This window comes from Hyperolius riggenbachi, chromosome 12 (assembly GCF_040937935.1).
Source record: "Hyperolius riggenbachi isolate aHypRig1 chromosome 12, aHypRig1.pri, whole genome shotgun sequence".
Classification (NCBI taxonomy): Eukaryota; Metazoa; Chordata; class Amphibia; order Anura; family Hyperoliidae; genus Hyperolius; species Hyperolius riggenbachi.
In genome coordinates this window covers 225,426,308-225,438,771 of record NC_090657.1, presented here as the reverse complement: position 1 = coordinate 225,438,771, position 12,464 = coordinate 225,426,308, and the positions used below count along the sequence as shown (strand labels likewise).

Sequence of the window (12,464 nt, the reverse complement as noted above, 5' to 3'; positions counted from 1 at the left end):
GGACTCAGTACATGGAATGGTTGGGAACATGGAGTAGGATGCACTGAATGTGGTCAGGGACACAAGCAGAGTTGGTCTGTATAATTTGGAATATTTAGTTCTTCTATAATAGCAGGTTGATAAAGAAGTAATTGGCATTCATGATAACTGGACCCATTGTAGGTCCTCACCAGTACCTGAACGGCTTCTTCTCTTCCAGACAATGAACAGTTGGCTCGCTCCGGCACTAATTGTCTGGAGAATCTGGTGATTCTGAACGGAGAGAAGTTCAGCTCGGAGGTTTGGGATCAGACATGTTCCTGCATGCTGGACATATTCCGCTCCACCATCCCCACTGCGTAAGTGTTACATTTTCCAAGGGTCTCCTTCCTGCACTGGCCGATCAGCTTACGAAGCTGGTCACATGCTTTGAGTCTAAGGAGAAAAGAGATGTACAGTTGTTAGCGTTGTTAATATGACTATTGTTGTTTTTGCAGGTTACTAACCTGGAGGCCCTCTGGCATTGAAGAGGATTACTCAGAGAAGCGTTATGTAAGTTTTATGGAAAGATTCACACCACCTCACAAGCCACTTGGGCGCACTTCCTGTGTAAGATGTTAGGTGACAGGAAGTGTGCTGTTGGTGGTACACAGGTAGAGCAGTGTGCAGCACATAGGCACACTTCCTGTGTGGTGTGTCAGGTGACAGGATGTGTGCTGCTGGTGGCACAGTGGTAGAGCAGTGTGCAGCACATATCATAATTTCTTGCCACTAGAACGCTAGCATTGCAGATGTGTAGGCAGACGAACAACCTGACTTCAGATTCCTGAATTTTGCTGTTTCCTGCATGTTAATTGATCATCTGTATAATCTTGCTTTATTCCTGGGCAGGATATGGACATTGATCGTCAGTCGCTGAGCAGCGTAGAACGGAACCCCTCAGAGAGAGCGCACAGTCAGATGTCGGAGGAGAACTGGAGGGGGAGGTCCACAGAGAGTGAGTTCCGTGTTTCTCTCCTTGCTGGCTTGCCATGTGTTCCTGCAGCTGCTCATTACTATCTTCTCTCCATACACAGAGGTGGCCGACCAGAAACTGTTTGCCGGGCTGCTGATTAAATGTATCGTCCAGCTAGAGCTAATTCAAACCATCGATAACATTGTCTTCTACCCTGCCACCAGCAAGAAGGAAGATGCCGAGCACCTGGCCGCGGCACAGGTATGACACGATACATGATGGCTTTGTGGACAGCCAATGAGATGCTATCTGTTCAGTGGTTGTGAGGTTTACCTCAGGACTGGTCATTGGTGTTCAGTGGTTGTGAGGATTACCTCAGGACTGGTCATTGGTGTTCAGTGGTGGTGAGGATGTTCTCAGGACTGGTCATTGGTGTTCAGTGGTTGTGAGGATGTTCTCAGGACTGGTCATTGGTGTTCAGTGGTTGTGAGGATTACCTCAGGACTGGTGGTGAGGATGTCCCCAGGGCTGGTCATTGGTGTTCAGCAGTGGTGAGGATGTCTCGGGGCTGGTCAGCGGCGGTGAGGATGTCCTCAGGACTGGTCATTGATTGGTGTTCAGTGGTGGTGAGGATGTCTTAGGGCTGGTCAGCAGTGCTGACAATGTTCTCAGGACTGGTCATTGGTGATCAGAGGTGCTGAGGCCCTATGTCTTGTGCACACAGCTGGTGTAGTGCATGCGGTGTGATCTTGGCTTGCTTCTGTTGTATATGTACAGGCTGTGCTGTGTAATGGACTCTCTCTCCTGTGCACACCTTAGCTGGTGTAGTACATGCGGTGTGATCTTGGCTTGCTTCTGTTGTATATGTACAGGCTGTGCTGTGTAATGGACTCTCTCCTGTGCACACATTAGCTGGTGTAGTGCATACGGTGTGATGTTGGCTTGCTTCTGTTGTATATGTACAAGCTGTGCTGTGTAATGGACTCTCTCTCCTGTGCACACAGCTGGTGTAGTGCATACGGTGTGATCTTGGCTTGCTTCTGTTGTATATGTACCGGCTGTGCTGTGTAATGGACTCTCTCTCCTGTGCACACCTTAGCTGGTGTAGTACATACGGTGTGATGTTGGCTTGCTTCTGTTGTATATGTACAGGCTGTGCTGTGTAATGGACTCTCTCCTGTGCACACAGCTGGTGTAGTGCATACGGTGTGATGTTGGCTTGCTTCTGTTGTATATGTACAGGCTGTGCTGTGTAATGGACTCTCTCTCCTGTGCACACCTTAGCTGGTGTAGTACATACAGTGTGATGTTGGCTTGCTCTTGTTGTATATGTACAGGCTGTGCTGTGTAATGGACTCTCTCCTGTGCACACCTTAGCTGGTGTAGTGCATATGGTGTGATCTTGGCTTGCTTCTGTTGTATATGTACAGGCTGTGCTGTGTAATGGACTCTCTCTCCTGTGCACACCTTAGCTGGTGTAGTACATACGGTGTGATGTTGGCTTGCTCTTGTTGTATATGTACAGGCTGTGCTGTGTAATGGACTCTCTCTCCTGTGCACACATTAGCTGGTGTAGTACATACGGTGTGATGTTGGCTTGCTTCTGTTGTATATGTACAGGCTGTGCTGTGTAATGGACTCTCTCTCCTGTGCACACATTAGCTGGTGTAGTACATACGGTGTGATGTTGGCTTGCTTCTGTTGTATATGTACAAGCTGTGCTGTGTAATGGACTCTCTCTCCTGTGCACACATTAGCTGGTGTAGTACATACGGTGTGATGTTGGCTTGCTTCTGTTGTATATGTACAGGCTGTGCTGTGTAATGGACTCTCTCCTGTGCACACAGCTGGTGTAGTGCATACGGTGTGATGTTGGCTTGCTCCTGTTGTATATGTACAGGCTGTGCTGTGTAATGGACTCTCTCTCCTGTGCACACCTTAGCTGGTGTAGTACATACGGTGTGATGTTGGCTTGCTTCTGTTATATATGTACAGGCTGTGCTGTGTAATGGACTCTCTCTCCTGTGCACACCTTAGCTGGTGTAGTACATACGGTGTGATGTTGGCTTGCTTCTGTTGTATATGTACAGGCTGTGCTGTGTAATGGACTCTCTCTCCTGTGCACACAGAGGGACTCTCTAGACGAGGAAATCCACATAGATTCTGAAGATCAGGGGATGTACAGATTCATGTCCACACCACATCTGTTTAAGCTTTTGGACTGTCTGCAGGAATCGCACTCCTTTGCTAAAGCATTCAATTCCAACAATGAGCAGAGGACGGCGCTGTGGAGGGCAGGTAACTGGCCGTGATGAGATTTTACATGTGATTATTGCTTGTATCTCCATGCTGTGACCGGGGCTCTTGCTTTATTCTATAGGCTTCAAGGGTAAATCAAAGCCCAATCTGCTGAAGCAGGAGACCAGCAGTCTGGCCTGCTGCCTGCGGATCCTCTTCCGGATGTACACCGACCCCCAGCGCCAGGACACCTGGGACGTCATAGAACAGAGACTGCTGAAGTGAGTGTCCATACAACTATGTATATGTGCCCCACTATTACCCATTGCCAAAGCTGTGCATACGTGACGTGATACTATCCCCACCTTCCCCCGCTGAGTGCAGGGTGCATACGTGACACTAACCGTCAAACCCCCCCCAGTGCACGGTACATATGTGACATGTGACACTAACCCTCCCAGTGCACGATACATACTTGAAATGTGGCACTACCCCCCCTCCCTCCCCAGTGCACGGTGCATGCGTGAAATGTGGCACTATCCCTCCCGCAGAGTGCATGGTGCATGCGTGACGTGTGACACTATTTCCCCCCTGTCCCGCAGAGTGCACGTGCATGCGTGACATATGACACTATCCCTCCCCTCCCCCCCCCCCCCCAGTGCACGGTGCATGCATGACACGTGACACTATCCCTCCCCTCCCGCAGAGTGCACGGTGCATGCGTGACATATGACACTATCCCTCCCCTCCCCCCCAGTGCACGGTGCATGCATGACACGTGACACTATCCCTCTCCTCCCGCAGAGTGCACTGATATATACATGATGTAAGCTGCTGTCCCACCCCTCTCCTCGCTCTACAGTAATGCTCTCTGTTGTTGCAGTGTGTGCAGTGAGGCTCTGGCCTATTTTATTACTGTTAATTCTGAGAGTCATCGAGAGGCCTGGACCAATTTATTGCTGTTACTGCTGACTAAAACGCTAAGAGTTCCTGATGAGAAGGTATGAGATGCTTCACCGTGCATCTGTAAATGGCTGGTTATTCTGTACACGCAATCCACTGACAAAGTGGACTCCCCTCCTCCCCTTTGTACTCTCTTCCCCTCCCCCCTTTGTACTCTCTTCCCCTCCCCCCTTTGTACTCTCTTCCCCTCCCCCCTTTGTACTCTCTTCCCCTCCCCCCTTTGTACTCTCTTCCCCTCCCCCCTTTGTACTCTCTTCCCCTCCCCCCTTTGTACTCTCTTCCCCTCCCCCCTTTGTACTCTCTTCCCCTCCCCCCTTTGTACTCTCTTCCCCTCCCCCCTTTGTACTCTCTTCCCCTCCCCCCTTTGTACTCTCTTCCCCTCCCCCCTTTGTACTCTCTTCCCCTCCCCCCTTTGTACTCTCTTCCCCTCCCCCCTTTGTACTCTCTTCCCCTCCCCCCTTTGTACTCTCTTCCCCTCCCCCCTTTGTACTCTCTTCCCCTCCCCCCTTTGTACTCTCTTCCCCTCCCCCCTTTGTACTCTCTTCCCCTCTCCCCTTTGTACTCTCTTCCCCTCTCCCCTTTGTACTCTCTTCCCCTCTCCCCTTTGTACTCTCTTCCCCTCTCCCCTTTGTACTCTCTTCCCCTCCCCCCTTTGTACTCTCTTCCCCTCCCCCCTTTGTACTCTCTTCCCCTCCCCCCTTTGTACTCTCTTCCCCTCCCCCCTTTGTACTCTCTTCCCCTCCCCCCTTTGTACTCTCTTCCCCTCCCCCCTTTGTACTCTCTTCCCCTCCCCCCTTTGTACTCTCTTCCCCTCCCCCCTTTGTACTCTCTTCCCCTCCCCCCTTTGTACTCTCTTCCCCTCCCCCCTTTGTACTCTCTTCCCCTCCCCCCTTTGTACTCTCTTCCCCTCCCCCCTTTGTACTCTCTTCCCCTCCCCCCTTTGTACTCTCTTCCCCTCCCCCCTTTGTACTCTCTTCCCCTCTCCCCCTTTGTACTCTCTTCCCCTCTCCCCCTTTGTACTCTCTTCCCCTCCCCCCTTTGTACTCTCTTCCCCTCCCCCCTTTGTACTCTCTTCCCCTCCCCCCTTTGTACTCTCTTCCCCTCCCCCCTTTGTACTCTCTTCCCCTCCCCCCTTCGTACTCTCTTCCCCTCCCCATATTCTCCTCTCCTCCCCGTACTGTCCTCTCTCTTCTTCCCTTCTCGTATTCTCCTCTCCCCCCTTCTCATACACTCATCTCCCGTCCCCTTCTTGTACTCTCACTCCTCCCTCAGCATACTCTCCCAACCTCCCCACCTTTTCCCATACTCTTTCCATCCTTGCCCCCCCTTCCTACCCTCTCTGTAGTATAAGCCTCCTGCATTCAGTATACAGTAATGCCTGTTGTGTGTTTGCAGTTCCGGGCCCACGCCTCGCAGTATTACCCCCAGCTGTGTGAGATCATGCAGTTTGACCTGATTCCGGAGCTGCGGGCGGTCCTCAGGAAGTTCTTCTTGCGTACTGGAGTGGTGTTTAGGATCTGGGTCCCGGAAGACGAGTTGTAGCTGACAGGACAGCTGTATGCTATGAAGTGCTGCTGCTCAAGACCGACATCTCCACATCTAGACATGACTGTGCTCTGCGGGGCCTCACACCCCAGGATCCAGTGTTACTCTCCATATCAACCCGTCTTCCCCGGAATGTCTGTTATCCTCTGAGGGGCGTACACACGGCATCTGGCTCTGCGCGGGGTTCCCCTCCGGCTCTGCGCGTGGTTCCCCTCCGGCTCTGCGCGTGGTTCCCCTCCGGCTCTGCGCGCAGTTCCCCTCCGGCTCTGCACGCGGTTCCCCTCCGGCTCTGCGCGCGGTTCCCCTCCGGCTCTGCGCGCGGTTCGCCTCCGGCTCTGCCAGCTCTGCGCGTGTTTCCCCTCCGGCTCTGCGCGCAGGTTGGGTGACCCTGGGCACTCTCTGTGGGTTGTGTGCCCCTGGCTCTGTGTGCAGGTTGGGTGGTCCGTTTCTCTCTGGGGGTTGGGTGGCCTGTGGATCTGTGGGTGGGTTGCGTGGCCTCTGGCTCTGTGTGCAGGTTAGGTGGCTTGGGGCACTCTCTGTTGGTTGGACGGCCCGTGGCTCTGTGCACGGGTTGGACGGCCCAGGGCTTTGTGGGGGGGTTGTGTGGCTATGTGGGGGTTGGGTGGCCTGTGGCTCTATGCACAGTCCATGGAATTGTCCACATGTATTTTAATTTTAGAAGAATGGAGATGATTGTTTTATTTTCTTGTCTCGGAGTGAAGCTTTGCAAAGTCTGTTTTACTCCTTCTCTTTCTTTGTAACGGTTTCTCACCTCTGTTCTGTAGCCTGTTGTGGGCTACGCAGTAAGGGGTTGTCAGTGTACACTGGAGATTTTAACTGTGAATGTGAATAGGTGATCCTGTTCTGTGTTGTGTGAGTCAGGATCCATAAGCGTTGCCCCCTATTGGCTCTCACAGCGTCCTAAAGGCTCCCATCTAGTAAGAGGCCAGCGTGAAGGTTGGAGTAATTTCCCGTCCAGTGTTAATAAATTTTCATTAGCAGCATCTCTGCCTCACCCGATACAACACAGCTTCATGAAGTTCTTACTACCAGAACCTCTTCCTAGTGTCATTATCTTTTCCTGAACCGAGCACAATGGTGGTCTCATCCTTCACCCTATACTTGTAGTCAGCTGGGGAAGTGCCTGGTGGAATCTCAGAGCCCCTGGGATGTAGCCGTGGTCACCACTTCCTGTACATGGGGTCAGCTGGGGGAAGCATCTGGTGGAATCTCAGCCCCAGGAGTGTAGCAGTGGTCACCACTTCTTGTACATGGGGTCAGCATCTGGTGGAATCTCTGAGCCCCTGGAGTGTAGCCGTGGTCACCACTTCCTGTACATGGGGTCAGCTGGGGGAAGCATCTGGTGGAATCTCAGCCCCAGGAGTGTAGCAGTGGTCACCACTTCCTGTACATGGGGTCAGTTGGGGGAAGCATCTGGTGGAATCTCAGAGCCCCTGGGATGTAGCCGTGGTCACCACTTCCTGTACATGGGGGTCAGCTGGGGGAAGCATCTGGTGGAATCTCAGAGCCCCTGAGATGTAGCCGTGGTCACCACTTCCTGTACATGGGGTCAGCTGGGGGAAGCATCTGGTGGAATCTCAGCCCCAGGAGTGTAGCAGTGGTCACCACTTCCTGTATATGGGGTCAGCTGGGGGAAGCATCTGGTGGAATCTCAGAGCCCCAGGAGTGTAGCAGTGGTCACCACTTCCTGTACATGGGGTCAGCATCTGGTGGAATCTCTGAGCCCCTGGAGTGTAGCCGTGGTCACCACTTCCTGTACATGGGGTCAGCTGGGGGAAGCATCTGGTGGAATCTCAGAGCCCCTGGGATGTAGCCGTGGTCACCACTTCCTGTACATGGGGTCAGCTGGGGGAAGCATCTGGTGGAATCTCAGAGCCCCTGGGATGTAGCCGTGGTCACCACTTCCTGTACATGGGGTCAGTTGGGGGAAGCATCTGGTGGAATCTCAAATACCCTGGGATGTAGCCGTGGTCACCACTTCCTGTACATGGGGTCAGCTGGGGGAAGCATCGGGTGGAATCTCAGCCCCAGGAGTGTAGCAGTGGTCGCCACTTCCTGTACATGGGGACAGCTGGGGGAAGCGCCTGGTGGAATCTCAGAGCCTCTGGTGTAGCCGTGGTCCCCACTTCCTGTACACAGGGCCAGCAGCGGGGAGGTGTATAATGGAATTTCAGTCGCCATGAAGTGACGGGGTCAGCTGGAGGATGTAGCCGTGGTCCCCACTTCCTGTACACAGGGCCAGCAGCGGGGAGGTGTATAATGGAATTTCAGTCGCCATGAAGTGACGGGGTCAGCTGGAGGATGTAGCCGTGGTCACCACTTCCTGGACTTGGGATCAGCTGGTGGAATCTCAGAGCCCCTGAAGGAATGATCACCACCACCACCACCACCCCTGTACATAATGTAGTACTTATTCAGCCTGGCCACACACCGTCAGCTTTGTACTGGGCTAGACTGTGTCTCCCCTTGTTCTGATTCCATGTCTGATAATTTGTCTTTCCTCTGATTTGTGTGTGATGGATGTAAAAATTCTGAATGGGAAATGGTTTGTAAAGTTTTTTTATGTAATATATACAAATGTACTATAATATAATATATTCTGCATTAATTGGGTGGTAAATCAATGAATAAAGCTTTAATGGAGTGTTGTGGCTTTTTATGTGTTGGGGACACAGAGGGGTCAATGTGGCATTATGAGGTGGATCCATGGCACTGGCCGGCACAGCGACATATTTTATATATATATATATATATATATATATATATATATATATATATATATATATATATATATATATATATATATATATATATATATATATATATATATATATATATAGTGCAAACCTTCTGTAGCGCTGTAAAGAGTACAAAACAAGTATTGGAACATATATACCTGAGAAGTTCAAAACGCCGTACAATCAGGACATCCGGCAAATATAGGTAATTTGTGGCTTGAGACATCACCAATACTGGTACATGTTCATATGATGAATTACAGCAGAATAAGATACACTAGGAGGAGGTCCCTGCCTGAGGTTACAGTATAGAGCAGTGATGGCTAACCTTGGCACTCCAGCTGTGGTGGAACTACAAGTCCCATGAGGCATTGCAATACTCTGACAGCTCTAAGCCCAACTCGGGGAGGCAGAGGCATGATGGGATTTGTAGTTTTGTCACAGCTGGAGTGCCAAGGTTAGCCATCACTGGTATAGAGAGTAGTTTGGTGGAGACATTAGAGGGAGGAGCCTGACCCTGTGAGCTTACAATCTAGAGGGAAGTGGGTAGGGAGACATTAAGGAAGGAGACACTGGTTAGCTGAGGAGGCAGTGACCTCAATGCTACCTATAGAGAATTATAGGCCTGTCTGAAAAGGTGTGTTTTGATAGTAGATTTGAAGGTTTCCAGGCTCAGGGAGTGACGGACAGGCTGTGGGAGAGAGTTCCAAAGGAGAGGGGCTGCTCATGAGAAGTCCTGGATGCGGGAGTGAGAGGAGGTGACAAAGTTAGAGAACAGGGTCTACTGGGAGGAGCGAGGGCTCTGGCTAGGATGATATCTGGAGATTAATGAGGAAATGTATGGAGGTGACAACTTATGTACAGCTTTGTATTATAGGGTGAGGTTACGTATTTAAACTGAATTCTTTTGGTAATTGGCAGCCAAACGAGAGAGGGGCAGGAGGAGAGATGGATGAGACTGGCAGCAGAGTTCAGTAGGGAGTGGAGAGGTGCCAGTCTGGTTTTTGGTAGCCCACAGAGTGGTAGATGGGATATGATTAGAGCATGGCAATATTGTCAGCTTCAGCCAGACGAGGAGAGTCCCTGGCAATGACTGGCACAGCTTCAGCCAGAGGAGTCCTACTACCATATTATTATGTATTTATATAGCGCTGACATCTTCTGCAACACTTTACAGGTACATACGAGGGCGGTCCCAGAAGTACCCAGCCTTACCAGGAGATGGCGGTAGTTGTTTGAAAAATACCACTATATTAGAAAGTAGACAATCTATAAAGCATATGTTTCAAGTTTGAAGACTCTACGTTACATAGTTATTTTGGTTGAAAAAAGACATATGTCCATCGAGTTCAACCAGTACAAAGTACAACTCCAGCCTGCTCCCTCACATATCCCTGTTGATCCAGAGGAAGGCGAAAAACAACCCACAAGGCATGGTCCAATTAGCCCCAACGTTCTTTAGTATTTGGCAACCATCAATAGTGAACGTGTTCAGTGAATTTGTGAAAATGGAGAAAACTGGTCATCGATAAGTGATACAATACTTTTTATTTGAAAGGTCTTAACCCAACCAATATAAAAGCTGAACTGGATTCTACTCTGGGTGAGTCTGCTCCTTCATTTACAACTGTAAAATATTGGGTAGCAGAGTTTAAACGAGGCCATATGAGCTGCCAAGATGAGCATCACAGTGGTCGACCAAATGAGGTGACAACTCCAAAAATGGTGAAGAAAATCCACAAAGTGGTACTGGATGATCGTCGAGTGAAAGTGCGCGAGCTAGCAGACATAGAAGGCATTTCAAAAAGTGCGGTACATCACATATTATCTGAAAATTTGGACATGAGAAAGCTGTGCGCAAGATGGGTGCCGCGTTTGCTCACACTCGAGCAAAAACCGTGAAGATGTTTCAATTGAGTGTTTAGCGAAGTTTCACAGCAACAAAGCAGAATTTTTGCACCGTTTCATAACCATGGATGAAACATGGGTCCATCACTGCACACCGAGACAAAAGAACAATCAACACAATGGACTGAAAAGAGAGAACTGGCTCCAAAGAAGGCAAAGACCGTATCCTCTGCAGGCAAGGTCATGGGGTCGTTTTTTTTGGGATGCGCATGGGATCATTTTCATTGACTATCTTGAAAAAGGAAAAACTATCAACGGCAAGTATGTGAACTTATTGCAACGTTTGAGCGAAGAAATCAAGCATAAACAGCCGCATTTGGCTAAGAAGAAAGTGTTGTTTCATCAAGACAATGCACCTGCTCACAAATCCGTAGTTGCAATGGCCAAAATTAATGAATTTAAGTTTGAATTGCTACCTCATGCACTCTATTTGTCAGATTTAGCCCCCTCGGATTATTTTCTGTTCCCAGACTTGAAAAAATGGCTTAGTGGTCAAACATTTTCCAGCAATGAAGAAGTGATGGTGGCAGTTAATGGCTAGCAAGACAGTTCTTATAAAAATGGTATCGAACTTATTGAACATCGTGGGAAAAGTGTATGGAGCTGAAAGGAGATTATGTTGGAAAAAAAATAAAAATAAATATGTGATAATTGGTTCTATACAATTTCCAAGCATTTACTATTACTTCTAATGAGCTAAAACACTCATTTGGTGATGTTTAAATAAGATTTATAATTTTCTAAAACTCTACATTTGTTGTTCTTGGTTAAGTATATCAAGCCCCCAAGTATCCCCTGGAACCATCAGAAGTACCCCCTGGCGTACGCGTATCAAACGTTGAGAACCTAGGTTCAAGAATATGCAGGCTCACCTTTCCTGTAACCCACCGGAACCACAAAAAGTCTGTTTTCTTGAATGGCTCTGTAGCTTGTAAATATTGTTTTAGTACTCTTCCTACATCCAGCTTGTGTGGCATTCCAAGACCTGGTTCCTGAAAAATAGGCAATGTCCAGTCCTGGTTGAAGTGGTAGACAGTTGAGACCTTTGGAATAAAGTGCTGAATTGGTCTGATGACCACTCTGTCCAGGGAAAAAGGTAAGGAACAGTTCTTTTACTCCTATGGCCTGCAGCTCCGAGACCCTTCTTGCCGAAGATGCAGCTGTGAGTAAAACTGCCTTTATTGTTAAATCCCAAAGCGAGCATGACTCCAGGGGTTCAAAGGGGGGGGGGGGACCTGTGAGGGCATCTAAAACAGCTGGCAAAATCCCACTTTGGAAATACGCTTTTCCTTGGTGGTCTGATCTTCATGACCCCGTTTAAGAACTGTGCCAATAAAGGGTTTAGGACCATCTGATCCCTGTTAAGGCGGATAATGCCGTTACCTGCACTTTTAGTGCTGAGTAGCTTAACTGCTTGTCTAATCCTGTTTGAAGGAAGTCCAGTATCTAATGTGGAAGTGGTTGTGCCGGATCAAATTGTTTCTCCCTAGCAAACTCCAGAAATTTGTGCCAGATATTATGGTAAAGGCTTGTACACACGTCTGATGAAAGGCAACGATGCGTCCGTCGTCACCTTCCGCTGGGTGGGCTTTCAGCAGACAGTACAGCGTGTGTACAGTCTGTTTGTGGACTGATAAGGCTGTTTCTGAGCGACCCGCCCAGCGGGAAGTGACGACGGACCTGTCGTTGCCTTTCATCAGCCTTTAGTCTTGTTTTTCGTCGACTTTCTTGCTCTAAGTAAGGTCTCAACTTTTCGGAACAACCTGCCTTCCTTAGTTTCTCCCCCTAAACCTCCATGCCGTCAAACTTAACTTGTGCGAGTTTAGGTGTAGGATTGGACCTTGACTCAGCATCCCAGCTGTAACCGGTATTGGACATGGTGGTTCCAGCTTCAGACTCCATAAGAGGGAGAACCAAGGACGGTGAGACGAGAATGGTACGATGGCTATCAAGGTCACTCTGTCCTGAGTTAGTCTCCTGAAAATTCTGCTGATCAGCGGCTTGGGGGGGAAACACATATCCCAACTGGAAATTCCATGTTGCCCTTAGCGCATCTATGGCCTCTGCCTTTGGATCCAACCGGCGAGAGAAGGATCTCAGGCACTTTGTACTCAAGG

General features: G+C 49.5%; 1 protein-coding gene across 1 annotated transcript in view; it reads left to right on the top strand.

The window, feature by feature from the left end:
- ARFGEF2 (ADP ribosylation factor guanine nucleotide exchange factor 2) overlaps positions 1-8,340 on the top strand; it is a 66,296-nt gene extending 57,956 nt beyond the window's left edge. The window contains exons 32-39 of the mRNA XM_068263163.1: positions 200-338; positions 477-531; positions 871-976; positions 1,056-1,195; positions 3,064-3,232; positions 3,315-3,453; positions 4,056-4,173; positions 5,531-8,340. Coding sequence (XP_068119264.1) covers positions 200-338; positions 477-531; positions 871-976; positions 1,056-1,195; positions 3,064-3,232; positions 3,315-3,453; positions 4,056-4,173; positions 5,531-5,677 — 1,013 coding nt within the window. The 3' untranslated portion in view covers positions 5,678-8,340. The remainder of the gene's footprint in view (positions 1-199; positions 339-476; positions 532-870; positions 977-1,055; positions 1,196-3,063; positions 3,233-3,314; positions 3,454-4,055; positions 4,174-5,530) is intronic.
- The last annotated feature ends 4,124 nt before the right edge of the window (positions 8,341-12,464 follow it).